This window comes from Lolium rigidum, chromosome 4 (assembly GCF_022539505.1).
Source record: "Lolium rigidum isolate FL_2022 chromosome 4, APGP_CSIRO_Lrig_0.1, whole genome shotgun sequence".
NCBI lineage: Eukaryota > Viridiplantae > Streptophyta > Magnoliopsida > Poales > Poaceae > Lolium > Lolium rigidum.
Window position 1 is genome coordinate 174,339,224 of NC_061511.1, and position 21,057 is coordinate 174,360,280.

Genomic DNA, 21,057 nt, shown 5'->3' on the forward strand with positions numbered 1-21,057 from the left:
ACTATTTTTGATGAATTCAAAATTATATTTAGTTTCACTGAACCCTTAAGTGTATTACCTTACGGTTCGGGAACAACATAAACATGATCGATATGACTCTCCGATCAATGATCACCAGGGTATGGAGAACCATAATGATCCCTATATATTTCACAAAGATATGATCGTCGTTTGAACCATTACGTTGAGTCTCGTTCCTTTTGTTCCTTCGATACCGGCACCCATCGAAGATATGATCGTTTGTATAATCATGTCTAGTTCGATCTCGTTACCGATAAGGCAATTCAACCTGTTCCATGTGATTCCATCCCCACGACCTAGTCATACGCTATGCAGCTTTATGGATGTAATCTTACCGAGTGGGCCCTATGTATCTCTCCCTCACACGGATGAACAAATCCCGCTATGGATATATACGCCTCAACCCATCCCATCGGAATATCCAACTATACCTTTATGATACCCAGTTACGGAGTGACGGTTGATGTAATCAAAGCAGCCTCTAGTGATAGTGATTAGATATGATCTCACGATCTAAAGATTAGATCATTACGCTTTCATAAACATCGTAACGTTGAACTTTATGTGACTTGATCGCGTTACAATACTGATATATTGGGTAAGTCCATCATATCAATTCACCCAATGATACGATCCCACTGTTATTGAGGTATATGTCCATGACCGAAAACTTCGATCAACGATGGACCACAATGAGCTAGTTGTGCACATGTGTGCTTACTAGGGACCCTGATTTGTTTACAATACCATATATGTATCAGTGTTTCCGCTTAATAGATTTATAGCATGCCACAAAACTATTATGAGCAGTTGAGATATAATAATAAATATTTTCTTATTATTTACCTCTACGACACTATTGTTGGATCTTCCTCATATATCTATCTTACTATGTTTATTTCGGATGAAACTTGTATCCTTTTGCAATATGATTTGTTATTATTGTGTGTGAACTATGTGATTCCCTAAATTGCATGTCTTTTATTTACAAAATTTTCAGTTTATGTGGCCTTTTCCCCTTGTATATTGGCCTATTTGGTGAAATTAGGAAAACAATTAAATAGACAAATGCGTCAGGCCCCTAGGCTACCCTTACCGAAACAAACACCTGTTGTGGACAAACATCCTAAACAAACAAAAACTGATATATTTAGTATTCAAAATAGATCGAGCCAGTTGAGACGCCCTAACAGTTTCACAATTTGCACAATTTTCTCGTTGTTGGATGGAACTTGAGAGTGCATCTCTCCAAAACAAAATTGACAAAGAAACAATCCTAAGAAACAACATGACATCCGATTCCTAGAAGGCTAAAACCTGTTCCAGGAATCTTTTGCTAACTGCACAAGTCATGACTGTACATACATCTTACTCTTATCAGATAAAGTCGTCCCCTCAACTTTCACCTCGCCATTCACGCGTGCCCGTACCTAGATACCTTATCAGTTGATCATCCGACGGAAAGCGACCTCGACCGGAATCCAACAGGTAGCAACAAACACGCGTACGTGGCTGGACGAGGAGATAGGGTGGGTGGAAAAGGACGAGACGCCAAAAGATCGCCGCAGATAGCAACGCCACCATGCAATTATTCGAAGCTATACTACGATATACATATACTTGTGCTCCCAACGTCGCATTCGCACGCCGGAGTGCTAGCTAGCTAGCTTGGATAGCCTTCATTGTTTTCGTTTTCTATTCAGATCGGAGACAAAAGACAGGTTATTTTAGCTGCACGCACGTACCACGCGGTTGTTATTTCGGCGCTGGGTTTCTCGCTTGCGTTTTGACATCGCCGATGTCTGCCAATTATGAGGTTTAGGTGTTATTTGTAGGAGTACTACCAAGGATGATTTACTAAGCTCTTGTACAAGATAAGAAATAGCAGATATATTTGTATTATTGTTTTTTGAAAATTCCTCCTATCAATAATCATTACTGGCACAAACAACTCTAAAAGTAATAAAAAATATAAATATGTCTTTGGACCACCTTGCGACAACTACAAACACTAGAGCGAGCCGAAGGAGCGGTGCCGTCCTCGCCGCTCCATCATTGCAGTTGGTCAAAATTTGTTGAAGTAGAGCTTATTGTAGTAGACAGACGAAACATCGTTGTGCTAAGACTTCAAAGGACTAGCACACCAGAGCGACAACCATCACCAATGATGACAACTGTAGATCAAAAGAGATTGACCTGAAAGCACACCAACGAATACGGAAACATGCATTATTTTAACTAAGAGACGATATTGTGTTTTCTCTATGGCACCACATGTTATCTCTTAGTCAGGTGGTTTCCGGTTTAATTTCAATCACCTTCAGATTTAGGTATGCAATGTAGCAATCGGTCACGCGGTTGCTGCTCAAAAACCTTATTGACGTCATCTTCATGGTCACATGGGGCTGGGGCTAACCAAGCTTGTAGCCCATGTCATGTAAACATATGCCATAGTATCATCACCACTTGTTTTAGCTTCTTGTACGCCGTTCAACCACGTACAAAATGCCATATTAGGGATACCCTTCCATCGTGACACCTAATCTCCACTTAGGCCAGCCTCACTCGCAAGCCAAAACTGTTAGATGCGGTCAAATATGGTATAAATTAAAATTCGTATTCGTGTGCTAAATTGGGTATGAGGTGGTAACAGAACTTAAAATATTCAAAACAATTTGGGGTAGAACGTGAAACTTACTATAAAAAAAAGTTAGACTGCTGAGGTTATATAAGGATATTGATGTTTATACTACATTTGACGACCCAAATCCAGCAAACAGAGGAATAAGATGCCTGATACTGCTTTAGAAAAAAATTATGAACTACTACTTGGACATTGGCGAGTGGGATCGAGGGACAAAACACAAGAACAAATGATGAACCAGTTGGACTACCAAATAGTACTATTTGGTAGTGGTGTTTTGGCACCAAAGAATGCCCGAACAAGGATAACCTCCTACAATTGGTATAGCAAGCAAGATGATGATTCACCACCTATATATCGTCACTCTCTGATCCACATACGTTGAATTCACTTTTCTTTTTCCTGGAGTAATTATCTGAAAATCCAGACCTTAATTCTTTTCTGAATCAAGCATCACAAGGATATAGTATTTAGTTTTTTCGCAAGAGGGGCAGAAAGCATGAGATGCAGGCAATTATTAGTCCACGCATGTACTAATTGTGTGGGTGAATGGATTTCAGATCCCAGTCAGGAACAGCGACGCATGTCCTACCTAGCCAGCAGCTTGGTCGTGCTTTGGCCGGCCATAGGAGGCCGGCAGTACTAAGAATTTTGTGGATGCTAGAGATTCTCGTAGAGCGCAACTTTGCATAGAACATATTCCCATTTGTATCATTTGATTAATATCCCAATCGGTGACATATTCTCATTTGTATCATTTGATTAATACCCGAATCGTTGCTCATTGTTTTATTATTCTGATGTTTTCAGCATCAAATACACGCTGATTTTTATTTTTGATGGCGCTCTTTGAGTTTTTGAGCTCAAGGGTGATATCCGAGTGTCTGACCTTTATTGGCTGCACCCGTAAATGATGGATTTCTAGCCATTCTTTTGTTGAGGCCTTCCTCTGAGGTGAAAATCCATGATACTTCCTTCGTTCCATGAAAGTGGAACGGAGGGAGTATGGCTTTTGTGCTTAGATTTGGAGACAATAATGTTTGTGCATTGTTTTCTTCATGAATGTGTCGTTTTGGGTGACTTTTTTGAAATTCAGGTGTTGTCTTGGTGGTTGCTTTTGCTGTTGTGAGTCTCTTGCCGTTTTGGCAAGGACATGCTTCTTTCCATTTTATTTTATTGTTTTTGGTTGTGTGCATCCGTGATGTCTCGATTAGCTCCTGGCATTATGTTGTCCAAGAGATAGGGTGTACTAGGTATCTTCTTGATATTAGTATATTCCATTTGTAAAAAAAATGGATAGAATTTTTTTGTACCAGCCAAATTCGAGAGAGGGGGAGGAGGAGGACGACGACGAATATGATGAAGGGACGCGAAGCTGCCAAGCGACGTCACAAAGGTGGACATAGGTCACCCTACAACTTTGGATTCAGGGGGTAGCGGCTCAAGAAAGGACAAAGGTCGTGTCAGCATTATAGCGGCATCATCAATTAAATGATCCTATATCTAGGCGTATTTAAAGTATGTAAGGAAAGAATTTCAAAAACCAAAAGATCAGAAACTAGGGCAACATGATAAGTGTCAAATATAAATGTCACATCTATTTTACATGAACATACTGAAAAAAAGACTATAGGTATTTTTTTTCTGATTGCATCAATCGCTTTGTCTTGGATAACTTTGCTTAAACTCTCAAATATAGTTTATTCTGTTTTCATAATTAGAAACAACAAGTACAACACATGACTTCCATAGAAGTTTAAAGTGTGTCTCAGTTCTATTATGTGTGTGGTTATCCTCTCTGCACATACAACTCAAGCACCAAACGGTATCTACCATGTGAATATCTACACGGGACTAGAAAAATGCAAAACACCGCGAACATAATTAATAAAAATTACATCAAGATCTTTGAACCAGCTAATGACCACTACCACCGCTAGAACGAGCCGCCGCCGTACCTCTATCATGATGTCTTTTGCCCTAAGGAGGACCAACGCCCTAAAGCACCTGCCAAGAGACTAGCTAGATTCACACTGTTAGAAAAATCGTGAGTGTGCCACATAAATGGGTTACATTTGGTAAAGAATAACAGAAGCTTATGAGTGGCGGAGCACATCAAAATATCTTGAACAAGATGGAAGCAGACACTTGGATATATGCATAAGCTCAAATCACAGCTCGAAGTATGTTAAAAGAAGATCATAAGCGTTAGTGTGGTTCGCTTGGTCACATGAATCAATTTGTGCATGAACACAAAGCTCCACTACGGCATTTCTCGGTCGTAGGCGAGTTTAATCCTTAATTTCCAGTTGCATGCATGGGGAGAGTCGAATTGATGTCACTTGACTGGATATGAACATATATATATAGTTGATGCGTATCCTGGACCATATAGATGCAACATGCTTTTATAAAGGAACATATGCTGCTTTCAGTTTTGATACAAACCAGAATTTTTTGTTCATTCGAATAACATAAGTTGATACGGTGATGTTGGATAGTAACCTTTGCATATATCCGACGGGTAACAATCAATCTCCCTAGCTTAAGCACCTACGTCTGACGAGAAAAAAGTAAGAAAGATCGATGATCTCTAGAAACAAAAAAGAAGTAACGTAATTTGTTGCACAAAAGCTTCAAAGTATATCCCATCACATTAGCTATACGTATCAATTTTGCTATCAAAACTGAAAGGTGCCCCGGAAAGACCTTATCTAGAGTGGTGTGAGCACTCCCCTGACTGATAACTTTAACTAACAGCTTTGATTTATTCTCCCTAAAGTAATCGAAAAGGAAATATTTCGATTTAGACTTAGAGTATAATTTCCTTTCTGATCGATCGGAAGCTGCCTTAAGTGGAAATCCTCTTTTGGGAGTGGGTTTAATGTGATTAAGCCATCCGTTTCTTCACACTAAAACTGTTATGTCTTTACTGAAGCTCTCAAAGTAGGTTGGGACCGTTTTCCCTAGTTAACTTGGTTTCTACGTCTCAAACCTACCATATATGCTTTTGAATACCGTAGTGGTGCCGTTCCTACTCAATTTTCCTTTAAGTAGTAGTCTACATTTTTATTCATGAAAAAATCTACGTTGTCCTTTGCGAGCTAAACATGAAAGACATAACTTCTGGCCTTGGATTTCTTCTTGGTTTGTGGATGAATAGACGATCGAACCAAAATAAAAGCATGACCAGATATCCCAGGAGACACGGATAGTATATACTCCGAATTTATATACGTACATATATGAGGCAGCATCGTTATCAAAGCAACATGCTGATTCTTCTATTTGTTCATATGCACACTAGTTAAGATGGTATCATACTCTGGATTTTTTTTTTGAAATAACCATATATTTCATTAGGCAATCTTTTACAAAGATCATACATATGGTCACCACATGAGACAAATATGTGTGTCAAACAACTTTGCACAAGGAACCCTACAAGAAGTAAAACTACAATTCCACCCTTGGAAAAACATGTGCCTCGCCGAAACATCATCCATCATCATCCGCCGCCGCCATGGTAGCGTCGAAAAAAGAGGAGAATACCCTCCATACATAGATCTGGGAGAGCACCATCGCATTCAAATATGCTTTTCGAGCCGATGAACCGGGTCATCACAAGCGACGAACCCGAGACTTTGTGGCACATTGGCCGGGGATCTTCCCCGTGGTCACGAAATACCAACGGAGTTATCTTCACCCGACATAGTCGAAGAAGAGAAACACCGCCGCATGCTGTCATCCACGTGTCCAACTGCAAAACGTCACACACAACTGCAGTAGTTGGCGCGACTGTCACCCGCGAGAGTGTTGAACGCCAACCACCACCGGATGCGGAGACCAGCGAGATGACCATGCCACCTGCCCCCAATGCCACGGGTTGGAGCGACGCTGAGATGGAGGAAGAGCAGAGGAAAATTATTCTGACGTGGCGCAATCTCCTTCATAGAAACGGTGCCTCAAGAAACACTAGGCAACCCTGGCTACAGGCCGGAGCAGTCACTCCCGGGTCCACACCCCCTCCCGGTGCCAGAGCGACCGATGAAGGAGGCAGGGACCGGCGACTTGGCCGTCGTAGTCGGGAGCATATGGTCGTCGCCCAGATCTCGTTTCACTGTCATACTCTGGACTTATATTTGTTGGAACCTTCCTATTCATACCGCACTTTCCTCTTCGGGCACCCCACTTACTTACTGTTATACGTCCTAGTTGGTAACCGCTATTTATTTAGGGTAACCTACACGCGTCTCCTTAGGTCATGTATAATTGGGAAACGCCGGCCTTCTCTTAAAGCTATCACATTAGATTTTTTGCTTAGCTAGAGGAGAAAGAATGTAGAAATAGAAGGTTGTTTTTTCCTTAGCTAATAGATTTAGGGTTTAGGGATGACAATAATAGATAATGCACTGTAGGACTTATATCAATTGTATTCTCTTAAAAAGTATATGTCTTCTATAATACAATGCATGCCCTTATCATTATTTTTCCGATTTTTTTCTTAAAATTATGTTGCTTTCAATCATGTGTGGTGGGGATATCTTATTATGACCACTCACTTGAGAGTGCCAGATAATTGAGCAGACTACAAAATTGGACAATACTTTATCTTGCAGTTTTTTCCCAAGTGCCTTAGTCACTCTCCTATTCATGGGCCATTGTCACACTCACTGGTGGTACTGGTGCTGGTCATAAGAGTAACATGACATCGTGCTACCAGTGACAAGTTTTCTTACTGCTATGTTCGACACAACAACATTTGTTACATTCGATTTGTAAGTCTTCACATATTGCTTAAATAAGTATTGATTGCGTGCGACAAGTGCTAGAGGACAATATTATTGTGAAGTTTGCAATAAACATAGTTTTAGGGACAACTTCAAATGTGTTCAATATTGACATATCATCAACTTCAGCCTTCAAGATGTACTCAATAACTTGACTTAGATTTCTTGAAACTTGCTTGTGTCCCATGTTTCTTCCTCTGCAGGGTTAAGGAGCAGCTTTTTAAGGTAGCTTAATGCGTACACATGTCACTATATTTGGATCATATATGTCCTAGAATATTCCAGTTTTTTGTTTACCATGTCTCCATATCTGTCTCCTCTTAATCGCACTTTATCCTACAAAGGTATGTACGTAGCACAGTTCCAAAAGAAAGAGTTCATCCATTAGACTATCTTGCTTGATTGAAAAGGAAGAAAAAGAGCAATCAAACAATCCCACTGTAGAAGCTAATTGATCAAATAATGACAAAATCTTCGGCATGTAATAAATGGTTCTTGCTAAAGATCTAGAAACCCACAGATCTAGGTTGTATAGTTGTCCATCCACGTGGAATCAACATTATGCAACCTTTGAGTTTCGTTTTCTTCCCCTTTTCGTCATTACAGCTATCCTCCATAAAACTTGATGTCCAACATAAACAAGCTTTATTTCTTTGAGAGCAAGGCTTATATACTGCCTTTCTTCCTCCAAAACTTTTGTCTTTTTATGTGTCCACTTTATGTTTACAATTCCAAAAGAAGGGCATGGAAGAAATGGTTGTTGCTGAAGATCTAGAAACCCATATGCCTAGGTCGTATAGTTGCCCATCCACGTGTAATTGGCATTATACAATCTTTGAGTTTCTTTTTCTTCCCTTTTTCGTCATTGTAGCTATCCTTAATAAAACTTGGTGCCTTAATACATATACACACACGTAACTCTCCTACATGATAAAAACTACTACTACCCTAGCTCTTTTAATCCCACAATTAATTAAATGGAATTTTCTCCATTTGTATTTTAAAAAGACCACACTTAGTTTTAACACAAAGCGAACCCGTTCCGACAACATAAGTTTTTAAAAAAGTGTCAAGCAATGCACATGTCACCTTAATTCGTGGGAAGGAGGCACATGAATACGTCTAAATGCCCCACCGGACAAAGGCCCATGCATACGGGTTATATACGTTATCGACAGACCATCGGCGATGTTGGATAGGGCTGACGCCACTCCACAAACCGACAATGAATATCCATTGAAGGTCCTCGTTTGAACAGGGTGAGAGGATTCAACAGTGCCATTAAATCCGGTGGAGCTTGGGTGCTAAAGGAGGCAATACCATTAAACTAACCAGTGACAAGAGAACGTAGCTTGTGATGCAAGAGGTACACTAATTTTTATGCTTCACCCTCAACATCCTTCAGTTGCAAGAACGTCAGTGGCGCACCTTAATTATACAGATGAAACAATCAAAAGATGAGAAAAATATCGCGATCACGATCACAAATCGGAAGCACCCAAAGCGCCCCTTTCTAGCATCGCTATGTTGTTTGTGTACACCGTTTAGGGTTTAGGGCCAACAAATAGATTAGACAACCAAATAATGAGTCGAAGCGTCATAATGAATGCGGAGAGGCGAGAAGCACCGTAAAAAAAATGAGTCGAAGCGTCATTAGATAACCAACTAATGAGTCGAAGCGTCATAAAAATGATCGGAAACACCCAGAGCGCTCCCTTGCTATCATCACTATGTCGTTTGTGTACATCGTTTAGGGTTTAGGACCGACAAAGGTCAAATTAGTATACATGAGTCGAAGCGTCGTAACGAATGCGGAGAGCCGAGAAGGTCCCTCTCCCGATCATTTTTATTCTCCACACTTTGATCGACGATCCATATGAAGTCCCGTAGAGTTTAGATTTGAATGAAACAATTGAAGCAATTAGGTTTCCCTGCAAAATATTACCATAATAATGAGTTAAATGAAAGAAAACCCATGTTTCAAACTAGGCCTCAAAACTTCTTCACCTAGCTACAAAAGCAAAACATGAAAACCCTACTACTAGTGTACTACCACCTTATATTTCCCCCATTGGATTCCCTCTTTGGCCCCACACCACATGCTCTTAAACTATTGGGATGAACAACTGAATCTCCATATCTAAGGCTGGAGAAACTAGAAATTTACAGCCACATAGATAGACATAGGTCCATCAGTAGTGACTCACATCCATGGTGGCTCATGTGAGCAAACCCCACGAGTTCCCTCACCTGGCGTGCCCGTCACCATCCGCACGGTCCCCTATAAATACACCTCCCCACCATTCCCTCCTCATTGATTACCCATTGCGCCCCCACCCTCCTAAATTCCTCCTGTTAAACCCGCCGCGCCCCCAAACCCGCCCACATGGACTCCGCCTCCGCCTCCTCCTACAAGCTGCAGCTCGCCGTCGCAGCCCTCGTCGGCGCCTCCGCGGCCGCCGCCTCCGCCTACTACCTGCACTGCCGCGCCGTCGCGCGGCTCGGCGGCGACATCGTGCGCTCATCCGCCGCCAACAACGCCAAAAGCGGCCGGCAGCAGCGGCGGCGCCAACGCGACGCCGGGAGCAAGCCTCCTCCGCCGCGCCGCGCGGCCCCGGGGTCCTCCTCGCTCCCCGACCTCTCCTCCATCTACGCCGCCGGCGGCGTCGCCAGGGGGTACCCCGTCGGGGAGGAGTACGACGACGACGATGAGGGAGGGGTGGGGCCGTACCGTGACGATGCGCTCGTCGCCGCCGCCGCCGTCTGCTGCATGCAGATCCCCCAGGGTTTGCCGAGGCTGCAAGTGGGGCCCGAGGGTATGTTTTGTCTGTACCTGTTTACTACTATTGCTGCGCGCGTGGGCATGTGGCGGCTGGCTGTGGAGTGGATAGGATTTTGGGGGATGAGTTGGCTTGGGTTTGGAGCTAAGCTAGGCCGCCGGGGAATGGCTTCCGATTGGGGGGCAGTTCGTGGGGTTTCGTACTGAATGTGGACGAGAGACCAAAAACTGCTGGTAACTTGGTGCGCTTATCCCTTTGTGAAAAGAGGGCTTGCGACTCTTATCCTGCGGTGAACACTCAGTGCTGCAAATTATATGTTCTTCGAACTTGCAACTTTAGATGGAGCATCAATCTAAACTCTCTGGTTTCTTACCCAAAAAAGGAGGGGAAATAATTAAGGATATTTTCTATAAAGTGGTCCGTGGTGCTGTAATTAGTGATTGTTAGACAGAGATGCATTTACATCTGTCGTGTTTTACGTCAGATTGAGTAGTTATTTACTTCTTAAACTCAGGAAGTTCAAACTAGTGCCCCTCCAGCTATGCATTTATATATTTCTAGTTTCCTTTAAACACGCGGGTGGCATTTACGACGGGCGGATTGCGCCATGATGCTATAACATCGCTGTCTCATTGACAAGCGGCCCTATGTCCAACTTGCCACCTTTGCATTGGATGCTACTGTTCAGCTTTCATATATCTGTGATTGTGCTGAACTAAATTGTCCTGAACTTTTAAGTTCATGGCTAGTGAAATACTGAAATGACGAAAGGCAACCTTGGGTCAAAGGAATGGGTATGCATTGACCTTGGCCAACCTCTTGGTTCTGTTAATGTTTTTACTAGTATGTTAATTGGGCCAGTCCGTTGTGCTCATCTTCAAATTTTATTTAGAACAAAAAACTATGATAGTCTGAAACAAAGTTTAACTCCTTACTCAAAATATGGTTCACTTGTACTTAACAGTGTGCTTAATCATCAGGAGATAGGCCTTTAAATGTTGTGCAACATCATCCTTTTTTTCTTTGCTATTTTTAATAATGCAATAACAGTTAATTTTTAACGCAGGCAATAAACAAATTGTTCGTTCAAGTTCAAGCAGACGGGTTGGATTAATCAGGCCAAATTCACCCAAGTCCCCTGTTGCTAGTGCAAGTACTTTTGAGAGTATAGAGGGGTCAGATGAGGATGTCGCTAGCAAGGTCAATGGAAAACTTGATAATGGCCACCCGAACACAAATGGAAATCTCGTAAGTTCCAATTCCCATCTATATATTTACTTGTTATAATTGTTAGTCACTTACTTCAATGTCTGTGTTTTATATGTTTATGTTACCATAAACTTTCATACCAGAAGTCTTGAGATCATGCATATGAAATAAGTGAATCTGTGACTTAGAATTATTTAGTGCTGTTGAGCATTACTTTTTTACTGTTTCATCTGCTCATATCATTAGGAATACAGTAGCAGTATTGATTGCTGATATATGAATCAGTTCTATTCAAGACATATATTATTCACTTCCCTTTGGCACACCAACTGGAAGTCTGAAACTGATTCTAAAATAAGTTATATTTTTTTCCTTTTAGGGCCTGTTTGATTCACAGGATTTGCATAGGAAATTTCTAGGATTCAACCATATAGGAAATTTTCCTATGATGGTTGTTTGATTTGTAGGATTGGTTCCCATATGAATTTTTCTAAGCAATCTTTTGCTCTAGACTCCATAGGAAATCTTACATCCACTCATACCTCCTTTTGAGAATTTTTTGCTTTTCCTGTGGCGGAATCAAACATACTTTGGTTCATATGAATTCCTACGTTTTTCCTTTCCTGCGAATCAAATAGACCCAATCCTTGAACATTATTTTTAGCAGGAGGGAGAGCACAAAGGAAATGCAATTACGGAAAATGGGGCTGCAACACCATTACCTGCAAAAGGCATGCCTCGGCCTCATAGTATATCCAATGATCTTCATGGGGTTCAACCTGATCCAGTTGCTGCAGATATTCTTCGAAAAGAACCTGAGCAAGAATCATTTATCAAGCTGTTAACTGCTCCACATGGTATGGTATTTGAGTATGTACAGCAATGTTCAGAATTGTATGCAAAGAATGAAACAGTTGCCTCTCTCTCCTATATAAAAAGGCAACAATAGTTATATTTACAAGCTTGGCTGGTGCAGTTTGTATTTTGCAAGTACCATTCATTCTTCTAACAGAATATTAACATGCTATACCCCTATGTGGATATGTAAGCTTCTCCATGTCTGGACCAGTGGATTGAATCCACGTACAACTGTGGGGTCAGCTGACCCCACAGTTCTTCAGCAAAACCTCTTAATGCATGCTGTAAAAAAATAAAAATGAACTAAGTAACACCTATCCATAATTACGTATCCGACCCCACAGCTCTAATATCCTGGCGCTGCCAGTCTCCACTATTGTATGTAGATAAAGAACATTGTTAAATAGTGTGAATGTCAAATTGTTTTTCCCTTGTTTACTTGCCAATGATCCTTTTTTTTTGGATGGCTTAGATACATTTAAGATATACCGTCATTCACTTGAGTAGATGTTTCCAAACTAATTACTTATTTGTTGCTTTCTCTCCAACAAATTCTGATCCACTGGGTTCAATTTTTTGATACCATATGGGTGGAAGGTTATTAAATGTTATTTTCTATTTTATGCCAGAGATTCCATCTCCTGATGAAATAGAGGTCTACAAAATCCTTCAGAAGTGTCTTGAGTTAAGAGATTGTTACCTTTTTAGAGAAGAGATTGCTCCATGGGAGAAGGAGGTCATAAATGATCCCTGCACACCAAAACCTAATCCAAATCCATTCACTTTTGTGCCTGAACCAAAATCAGAGGTAGCCTACTTCTGCTTGTCTTATTGTTTGATTCATTTTTTGGTATGTTTTGTCACCCTGATTTGAAACGTTCATTGTGCTTTCAGCATGGTTTCCAAATGGTCGATGGTGTTGTTCAGGTCTATGCTGATAAAGACTGTAAGGACTCCAGCTAGTTTGCTTTATCTTTCTTAACTAGGCTATTCCATCGTCCTATGACACATTTATTTCCTTGTTTCAGGTACGGAAAGGATTTATCCTGTTGCTGATGCTACAACCTTTTTCACTGACTTGCATTATGTTCTCCGGGTGACTGCGGCGGGAAACACAAGAACTGTCTGCCATAACCGGTTGAATCTTCTAGAGCATGTAATCATGTAGTCAAATATCTTGTGGTCTTCATAATTCAGCGAAATCATTTGAAGCTCTCCATTCGGTTTTCTGTGTAATGTATATTTTTATTCCTTGCAGAAGTTCAAATTTCATCTGATGTTAAATGCGGAAAGGGAGTTTCTTGCCCAGAAAACTGCACCACATCGTGATTTTTACAATGTTAGGAAGGTTGACACTCATGTTCACCACTCAGCATGCATGAATCAAAAACATTTGCTGAGGTTCATAAAGTCCAAATTGAGAAAAGAACCTGATGAGGTATATTTCTGAATGGATTGTTCTGAAGACTGTCGTACCTCCTTTTAGTACATGTAATATGGTTGTCGACTTATAATCACAATTACGTATGCTATTTCATTTAGGTTGTCATTTTCAGAGATGGTACTTATATGACTTTGAAGGAGGTTTTTGAGAGCTTGGACTTAACTGGGTACGTTTTGGGTTTTATCCTATGTATATGTAATGTTGTTTCCACTGTCAGCTGGTTAATCATTTTTCTTGTTTTTCTCAGGTATGACTTGAATGTTGATTTGCTAGATGTCCATGCAGACAAAAGTACATTTCATCGTTTTGACAAATTCAACCTTAAATACAATCCATGTGGCCAAAGTAGGCTCCGTGAGATTTTCCTTAAGCAGGACAATCTAATTCAAGGTATTATTTGTTCTGAAGTTTTATTGTTTCCTGGAGGGCTTATTTATGTTATTCACACTTTTGTGCAGTTTCCAGTTATTATTTTAGGATGACATGTTTGCTGTTCTATACTACTATAGTACTATCATAGTTTCTCCTAAACCTTTCAGCCTGTGGAAGTCCTATGAAATGCATTTATGCTTGTTTATGTAAAAGCCAGGTACATTTGTCTTGATGTAGGCATGATCACATCCAAACTAAACTAGTGCTTGCATTGACAATTATGCATGTGTATGTAGCTTCTGATGAACTCCGGCCAATTTTTTAATAAAATACGTATATTAACCACTGAGCATTAAAAAGCTATGTGTTAGCACTATTTGGTATCAGCACGGGTGCAATTTCACTGTTAAGTATTTATTGGACTTGTAAGCATATGATCAGAACTTCATTATTTCCAAATGTGAACAATGGTAACTGGAGCATTTAGGCTGCTGAGTGGCATAGTGTTGTAGTTACCAGTTAATGCTTACTGAGTATGAGCAGTGCTTGGTGCCTCAGAAGTTGGACATAGACACGAAAACATGATGATATATTTTAGAGAAAACACGGTGAGGTCAGTTCATCGTTAGATGCACTTATTTTGTTGCAAAATGCTGACGTGTCAGTGTACATTCAGACCACAAAATAAATTTATATATTTTTCCCAGTGCATGGTTATTATTCCATCAGTGTCACGCATAACTGAATACCACAATGGCACATATGAGAATAAATCCTATTTGGGGATAATACCTGACCAGTTAGCCCTTCAATAGATTATTGCAAATCTACTTGATCTATTTGCATTTGTGCATCAGAAAAACTGGCTTTGTTGCACATGTCAGGGGATGTCCCTTGTGTCGACTGGTGTCCACCACATGCCTAGGCCTTACAAATGTTGAAATGAAATTTACATTTTAGAAACTCTATTGATTTGGCATGCCCTGGACACACCAGAAGCACAGTGGTGTACAATATGGTCACGCTACAAAGGTAGAAAGCCAGGAGGAAATTCCTCTTCAATTTTGATGCTTCACAAAGGCAGATCTAGGGAAATCAAGATGACCAGATTGGCAAGTCATTGAGGGAATAGGAAGGGCCCCATAGCCAATTTAGTATAACAGGTTAGATATTAATTGATTGTGGAAAAACAAAGGTGGCGAAATGAAACTTCTGGGAAAACCATATATGTGATGAATAGCTACCAAATAAAGCTGAAACAATTCTGCACAGAAGTGCCTACTATACTATTTGTGATATAGTGGTTCACGCCCCTTTTTTGCCCTGCATCTTCAGATATTGTCGACACTTTGAGTGGCCATAACACATGCTCGTCGTAATGGCGCTATAGAACTATATTTGAAACACTGGGTTTAATCCTGGTACTTTGTGCTTGAAGGTTTAAGCTATTCCACTCAAATGCAGGTGGACAATTCTTTTTCTTGGTGTTCATTGTTCTTTCTTGCAGTGATATTATTCACAAGGGATTCTGGCCTAGACTAAGCTTAGTGCAAGAAGATTTATTGGGCTCTTCAGTTAGCTTCCAAGAAAAATCGAAACTAAAATTTGTAAACTCAGCTTATGACCATTTGTGCTTATGAACTGCAAGTTACACCCTTGGCTTCAGCTTGTATTTGGTTTTATCTTACTGCTTTTGCTTCTTATGATGATATTGCGGTGAAACAGGACAAAAAAATATTTGAAAGAAACAGTTTGCCGTCAGTATATATTCATGATATTAATTAATTAATTGATTAATGTGTTTTAGGGAAATGGCTGATTGTTTCTTATACTCACTTTATCAATATTTTATTTTGCCCGAGAAGCTTTCAGGGTATCCTTTAGAGATATTTATACCTCTGTTTGATTTAAACTAGGACGTTTTCTTGCTGAGCTGACGATGCAAGTTTTTTCTGACCTTAATGCAAGCAAATATCAGGTAAAATTGTCAGCTGGATTGTTTGTTTTTTCTCTTATGCGGATGCAACTCTTTTTTGAGATCCTTCAACTTAGTCCTCTCTAATTTGCTTCACCAGATGGCTGAATATAGGATTTCAATCTACGGGAGGAAGCAAAGTGAGTGGGACCAACTTGCGAGTTGGATAGTAAACAATGAATTGTACAGTGAAAATGTTGTTTGGCTGGTTCAGGTAACCTTTCGCCATTTTTTTTTGTATTTATTGTACTACCTACAACTAGAAGTTCCTATAATGTTCTGCAGTTATGGAACTATATATGCAGACCATTATTTCTTTATAATGACTTCCCACAGCAATGTAGTAGTTTATAAAATTTCTCCATCCTTCTTGTCTTGGTAGTTCCATAGTATATTTCAGATGTTTTCTTTTGTTTGTTCTTTGTAACTAATATTTACTTGAAACATATTGTGTTCTAGTGACTGCAGTAAACAAATTATTCTTCGTGAACAAAGTCTTCAAAATGACCATTAATGCAAAATTGGCACTTCATTCATTATGCTTTGATATGCAGTATCCCATGCAGATAATTATTTTGTGGTACTGTTTTGCAGATTCCACGCTTATATAATGTGTACAAGCAAATGGGCATTGTTACATCATTTCAAAATCTTCTTGACAACATTTTCCTTCCTCTGTTTGAGGTTACTATTGATCCATCTTCACACCCGCAGCTTCATGTCCTCCTAAAGCAGGTGCAGAAATTATGTTCTTATTATTTTGATTTGGATGCTTATCATATCCGTGCTATGTTTCCTATCCCCACGCACCTCTGCCTTTACTATCTGCATGCTGCTATTTATCTACAATTTTTGAAAACTAAAGATTCGGAGTAACTAATGTAGAACAAGTTATAAAGTAAATTTATGATATTTTATAAAATACGATGAAACGTTAGGGCGATGGATTTTACGAAAGAAAACTGTAGGGGAAGCGCCTACAAATGTTTATTGGAAGCTAAATTTGTGTCAGCGGGGACTTGAACTCAAGTGCTAGGGCTGTACATCCACTCCCCCAAGCAAGCAAGCTAGGCTCACTAACTTGCTGTTAGTCGGTCGACGACCTTTACCAGTGGTTACTCCTATTAGTTTGAATTACGTATGATATTCCTAGAATGACCATGTTTATCTAAAGCATATTGTTAATTTGCAACATCTGGGAATCATCTAAACTGGTTTGGTTAGCTTAATTTTCTGCAAGAAGTCTCACATATTAAGATTGAGAAGGCTCTTCCATGTAGATCATGCCTTAGAGTAGGCTGCAACACAGCCATCCGTACCTAATACATGGTAAGAGCTCGAGATACTTCTTCAAGTCTATCCGAGGGCTCTTCGCATTGCAGCTCTGTGAACTACAAACTTTTGATTCTTCAGAATATACTTGGTTGACCAAACAGCTGAATTGTATATGGGTATCTCAGGTTGAGCTATTGAAGTACTGCTAGCACCATTTACTAGATGGATATGTTGATATGAAATTTTGCTTTGTTTTGGGCCCTGCAGGTCGTAGGGTTGGATTTGGTTGATGATGAGAGTAAACCTGAAAGACGCCCAACTAAGCACATGCCTACACCTGAACAATGGACGAATGTCTTCAACCCTGCATTTTCATATTATGCCTACTACTGCTATGCTAACTTATACACCCTGAACAAGGTAGGGATCTTGTTCATCTACGTCTATTTGTCGTCATGTTATTGGTAAGTAACACATCTGTTCAATACTTCAATTTTCAGTTGCGTGAGTCAAAGGGGATGAACACTATCAAATTCCGTCCGCATGCTGGCGAGGTAAATTTTCTACAATGTTCCAGTGTTCCACTCCGACGGTGTTGTGTTTTCTCTAATTGGTATGGCTGCACAGGCTGGAGACGTTGACCACTTGGCAGCGACATTTCTTCTTTGTCACAGTATATCACACGGAATCAATTTGAGGAAGTCTCCTGTGCTTCAGTATCTGTACTATCTGGGTCAGGTAATACTGTCTGTTTTGGTATTATTACCATAATCAAAGTATATTTTTAAGCGATTTGTGGTTGCATTTTCTAATAGTGTGAGCTTACATATTTTGATGTTTACCTGACAGTATTATTGCTTTTTGACACATTGCTGTTGAATTTTATCAGATTGGTCTGGCAATGTCCCCACTAAGTAACAACTCCTTGTTTCTTGATTACCATCGGAACCCTTTTCCTGTGTTTTTTCAACGAGGACTGAATGTGTCGCTATCCACGGATGATCCATTGCAAATTCACCTGACAAAGGAACCATTGGTGGAAGAATACAGCATTGCTGCTTCGGTACCCGCTCTTTCACTACCTTCCCTTCTCATATCATGCAATAGCACATGTTTATGTGCTTGTGCACATAAGTATGTATTCAGTATGCACATACGCCTCTGTACATGAACTTGTAATGTGGTACAAAACCGCTGCATTCATTCACAAAAAACATTAGGACCTCATAAGTCATTGTGATATTGTTTCAGTTGTGGAAGCTCAGTGCTTGTGATTTATGTGAGATTGCGCGGAATTCTGTGTATCAGTCAGGGTTTTCACATGCTCTCAAGGTAAGCAAGCCTTCTTTTGGAAGCATTGTTGGTGATTATTGTGATCAATTGATCATGTTGCGTTCTTGCAGACACATTGGATTGGCAGGAACTACTACAAGAGAGGCCCTTCAGGAAACGATATCCACAGAACGAATGTGCCCACCATTAGGATTGAATTTAGGGACCTGGTATGCACATATTTTCCTTTCCCTCTTTTGTATAGCACAAATTCGGATTTGCCTTACCAGTTGTAAACCTGAGCTAAGATTCTGGCTATTTAAAATGCCGCATAATTTTCAGATCTGGAGAGACGAAATGCAGCTAGTCTACCTTGATAACGTCATCTTACCTGACGAGGTGGACCAGTAAGAGGCCCCTAGGTGTATATGCTGCAGTCATCGTGGGGAAGAAACACTCTTTTGGGCGCACCTCATGATGGACAGTTCCGCGAGGTCGTCGGAGCTCCTGCAGGCAAAACCTACAACTAAATATATCATCCCCAATAAAAGTGGAAGAAGACCTATAAAATAATGCCTGCACAGGCGTGGAGCAACAGAGCGGCTTATATGTGCTAGATTAGCGTTACAGGGAGGCAAGTGCACAAGTGCTTGGTGTAACTGTCGCCCTTCTCGTCTGTAAAGGATTGTGTAATTAGCAAACAATGTTGTACTCCGACTGTTATAACACCGCTGCGAATAAAGTGATGCCACCTGTTCTTGCTCCCAGAATAAATATGCCGAAAGCGCTGGTTTTCTCTGGTCACGTTGGTGAACAATCAGACACCGGGTAGATAAGGCATCTCCAACGGTGACTCGCAAATACGGAGTAGACAGATGGTGTCCGTCGCGGTTGCATCTGGGTGCTGCCATGGTTTTTGTCCGTTTGGCTCGCATTTCTAACCCAAATTTGGGTTGGGTTTGTGGTGGCCGCAAACAGTGTGTGTCAGCGCTAGATTGCGCCGGGCCTGCATGACAACTACTGGGGAGTTGAGGCGATGCGAGTCCACGCGGTCCTCTGAAATGAAGACATGTAGTCGTTCTTGAGTCCACACCAGTCCTCACTCTGCACACTCCCTCTCCCCACTGACCTAAAACCTAGTGGTGCCCTAGGTCGAGGCCATGGCTGGACGCAACGACCATGAGGCCGGCGGGTCTCGCTTCAGCAGGGGCGGTGGTAACATCGGTCGCCACTTCTTCTGCGCGGCGCAGAGGCCACCTCGTCCTCCACCCGTGACACGCTCAGAGCGGTGCGTCTACATGGAGGTCGAGACGACCTCTGTCTGGCCCGACGTCCACTTGCCACACGGTTGGCACCTCAACCAGGCAAGGGTGCCGGTCCAAGCCACGCGCGCGCCCTGCTCGCCACCGGGAGATCCTGTGACGGCGAGCGTATCTGCCGCTGGATTTGAAGAGGGACCCGGCCTACGCCGTGGACTCGCCACTATGAGCGAGGTGGTTCGAGACCGAACACGAGGAGTGGTGCGTTGTCATCGAGACGCACCTCGAATACCTCGACGACGAGGACGTGGACTACGAGGCGCAGGAGGAGGCGCATACGCAGCCGCTCACGCCCCAGGTGCCGCCACCGCCTCTGTTGGTGGCCATGAAGGCGGAGGTGCTCCCAAGTGGCCGCGGCCGGAGGAGTGGCCGCAGTGGGACAACTTCGTCTTTCCCACGCCACGCCCTGGTCATCCCGACTGGCCGCAGTACCTCGGGGTGGCCACGAACTACGTCAAGCCCTTCCCATGGGGGATGCTGCTCGCGCCGGAGATGTACTACCAGGAGGGTGCCGTCGAAGACCCGTCGGAGGACGAGGACGGCAGCGAGTAAGAGCCGATGGAGGCCGACCTCATGGAAGAGGAGGCCATCCGTCGCGCCATGCTCGTCTCTCAGGCGGAGGATCGGCCCAAGTGGATTGGCCTCGAGGAGGCCATCCAGCTGTCGTAGTAGGCGGCCGCACCGGCGCCGCCACCTCCACAACCGGCAGCTACCTCCTCCTCCACCGACAGCAGATGTGTGGCCGCCACTATAGGTCTCCGTTGACCTCGGTGAGGAGGACTATAAGACACCGGCGAGCAGGACCAGAAGCTCCCAACAGTTTATCTTTATGTTTTTTTAGTTGTAAAACTGGCCCTTGGTGGGCCCCTATAAATATGCAAATTAAGTTTTAATTTTAATCTAAGTTGTTTTTTACTGGTTTAGCTGGGGCCGTTGCCACCCGCAAACGAACCGCGGCCTATTTCATTTCCGTGGGCCGTCGTATCGGGGCCCAAATGGACCGAAAAGCGGTCCGTTTTGCGGGTGACCATTGGAGATGGCCTAAGTAAGTAGTTTGTTTTAGTTAGGCACTCACATTGTTTTCTCTTTGCTAGTCTT

At 41.9% G+C, this 21,057-nt stretch overlaps 1 protein-coding gene across 2 annotated transcripts; it reads left to right on the plus strand.

The window, feature by feature from the left end:
• Positions 1-9,826: 9,826 nt before the first annotated feature.
• LOC124706368 (probable AMP deaminase) lies at positions 9,827-19,394 on the plus strand. Of its 2 annotated transcripts, XM_047238037.1 has the most exons (19): positions 9,827-10,271; positions 11,302-11,483; positions 12,112-12,301; positions 12,932-13,110; positions 13,197-13,248; positions 13,331-13,458; positions 13,561-13,740; positions 13,845-13,912; positions 13,994-14,136; positions 16,035-16,096; positions 16,194-16,307; positions 16,688-16,828; positions 17,636-17,788; positions 17,869-17,922; positions 17,996-18,106; positions 18,258-18,431; positions 18,620-18,700; positions 18,772-18,870; positions 18,983-19,394. In XM_047238037.1, exons 1-19 carry the CDS (start codon positions 9,842-9,844, stop codon positions 19,049-19,051), a joined length of 2,610 nt encoding a protein of 869 aa, XP_047093993.1. In that variant the 5' UTR covers positions 9,827-9,841; the 3' UTR covers positions 19,052-19,394. The 2 variants fall into 2 exon arrangements, with proteins under 2 accessions (XP_047093993.1, XP_047093994.1); XM_047238038.1 differs by having other exon boundaries at positions 10,168-10,271; positions 12,109-12,301; positions 13,845-14,136.
• The last annotated feature ends 1,663 nt before the right edge of the window (positions 19,395-21,057 follow it).

What these genes read in the sequence shown, in the direction of transcription:
- LOC124706368 (XM_047238037.1), top strand. Translation starts at nt 9,842, where the DNA reads ATGGACTCCGCCTCCGCCTCCTCCTACAAGCTGCAGCTCGCCGTCGCA. An exon ending in GCTGTTAACTGCTCCACATG is followed by an intron (nt 12,302 to 12,931) that starts GTATGGTATTTG and finishes ATTTTATGCCAG; the next exon opens with AGATTCCATCTCCTGATGAA. An exon ending in TGCCTGAACCAAAATCAGAG is followed by an intron (nt 13,111 to 13,196) that starts GTAGCCTACTTC and finishes TTGTGCTTTCAG; the next exon opens with CATGGTTTCCAAATGGTCGA.